General features: G+C 57.1%; 1 protein-coding gene across 2 annotated transcripts; it reads left to right on the forward strand.

Annotated features, from left to right (window-relative positions):
• The first annotated feature begins 25 nt into the window (after positions 1-25).
• On the forward strand, positions 26-1,071 carry LOC104619653 (RING finger protein 214-like). 2 transcript variants are annotated; one of them, XR_738022.1, is made up of 3 exons: positions 26-109; positions 481-576; positions 815-1,071. XR_738022.1 is itself a non-coding variant. In XM_010285604.1 (3 exons), exons 1-3 carry the CDS (start codon positions 53-55, stop codon positions 878-880), a joined length of 246 nt encoding a protein of 81 aa, XP_010283906.1. In that variant the 5' UTR covers positions 32-52; the 3' UTR covers positions 881-1,067. The 2 variants fall into 2 exon arrangements, 1 of the variants encoding a protein (XP_010283906.1); XM_010285604.1 differs by having other exon boundaries at positions 32-136; positions 815-1,067.
• Positions 1,072-1,188: the final 117 nt, after the last annotated feature.

Raw genomic sequence — 1,188 nt, forward strand, 5'->3', positions numbered from 1 at the left:
CTGACGTGCCTCGTTTGCCTTGCTGCAGCCTCTCGGTCGAATCAGGGCCCCCATGTTCTCTGCTCCGCTGCCTCAGATCAGCACACCCATGTTCCTGCCCCCGGCCCAGGTGGCTTACCCTGGTGCAGCATCGCACGTAAGACTTTCTGCCTTTTCTAGAGTGCTTTGCCGTCCCCCGGGAAAGCCAGCCGCAGAGGGAGCCCGTTGAGAAATGGCCAAAAGGATGAGCCAGTGAAGTTGGGACTCTCTCCTCACGTGGCTCCTTGGGCTGGTGAGGTAGAAGGGAAGGGTTAGGGGCGCGGGTGCGTCGTGCTCCGCAGCGGGGGAGAGGGGAGCGGCCGCAAGAGAGGTGTGCGAGGCTCTAACGTCGCGTGACGGGGGCGGGCAGAGGGGGGCACTGGGCAAGCTGCAGCCCCTGGTGGGCCGAGCGGCTGGGATTCGGTGCCCGTCTCCTTTCTGTTCCCTTGCTGCTCGTCCCAGACCCCGGCTGCCTGTAAGCTGTGTCTAATGTGCCAGAAGCTCGTGCAGCCCGGTGACCTTCACCCCATGGCCTGCTCGCACGTGCTGCACAAGGAGGTGAGCGTGCTTCCCTGCTGCGTGTGGGTTCCTCTAAGGGTTCCCAGTGCCCGTGCCCTGCCAGGGGCCCTGGGTGTGTGTAGCACAGGGGGATGGAGAGAGCTGCCGGGTTGAAAAAAGAAACAGTCCCCTAAAATGAGCGCCCTTGCCAGTGCTGTTCTGGAAAAGGAATGCCACGCGATGTTCGCAGCGCCTCAGAGTTGTGCCAGTGGCTCTTGACTAATTCTCTCTCTTCCAGTGCATCAAGTTCTGGGCACAGACCAACACAAATGACACTTGCCCCTTTTGTCCAAGCCTCAAATGACGGCTACTCGAACAAAGCGGTCCCACGCCAGGAGTTGCTGTGAATAGACAGGATCAGTTCGAAGATTTCTACAGTTCTATATTTATACGACCATGTATACACATGTACATTTTTATTATATAGGTAATGTGTGTATAGAAAGTCTGTATACATACAAATTCATAAATAAAGTGTGTATATTATGCAGTGATTTGCTGCTGCTCGTTATTTCTTAGTTTGCGGCCTTGCTGGCTTCCTTGTGAAGCGCGCAAGCGACAGCTGCTGGCCGGGACGCCGGTGGCTGCTGTGACTCTTCCCCCAGCAGCTCC

The sequence above is a fragment of the Phaethon lepturus genome, unplaced genomic scaffold (genome assembly GCF_000687285.1).
Source record: "Phaethon lepturus isolate BGI_N335 unplaced genomic scaffold, ASM68728v1 scaffold40034, whole genome shotgun sequence".
In the NCBI taxonomy this organism is placed as follows: Eukaryota; Metazoa; Chordata; class Aves; order Phaethontiformes; family Phaethontidae; genus Phaethon; species Phaethon lepturus.

Excerpts from the sequence above, each read along its gene's own strand:
- LOC104619653 (XM_010285604.1), top strand. The coding sequence starts at position 53 with ATGTTCTCTGCTCCGCTGCCTCAGATCAGCACACCCATGTTCCTGCCC. Across the intron at positions 137-480 it reads ACCCTGGTGCAGCATCGCAC|ACCCCGGCTGCCTGTAAGCT; the intron begins GTAAGACTTTCT and ends TGCTCGTCCCAG. Across the intron at positions 577-814 it reads CGCACGTGCTGCACAAGGAG|TGCATCAAGTTCTGGGCACA; the intron begins GTGAGCGTGCTT and ends TCTCTCTTCCAG.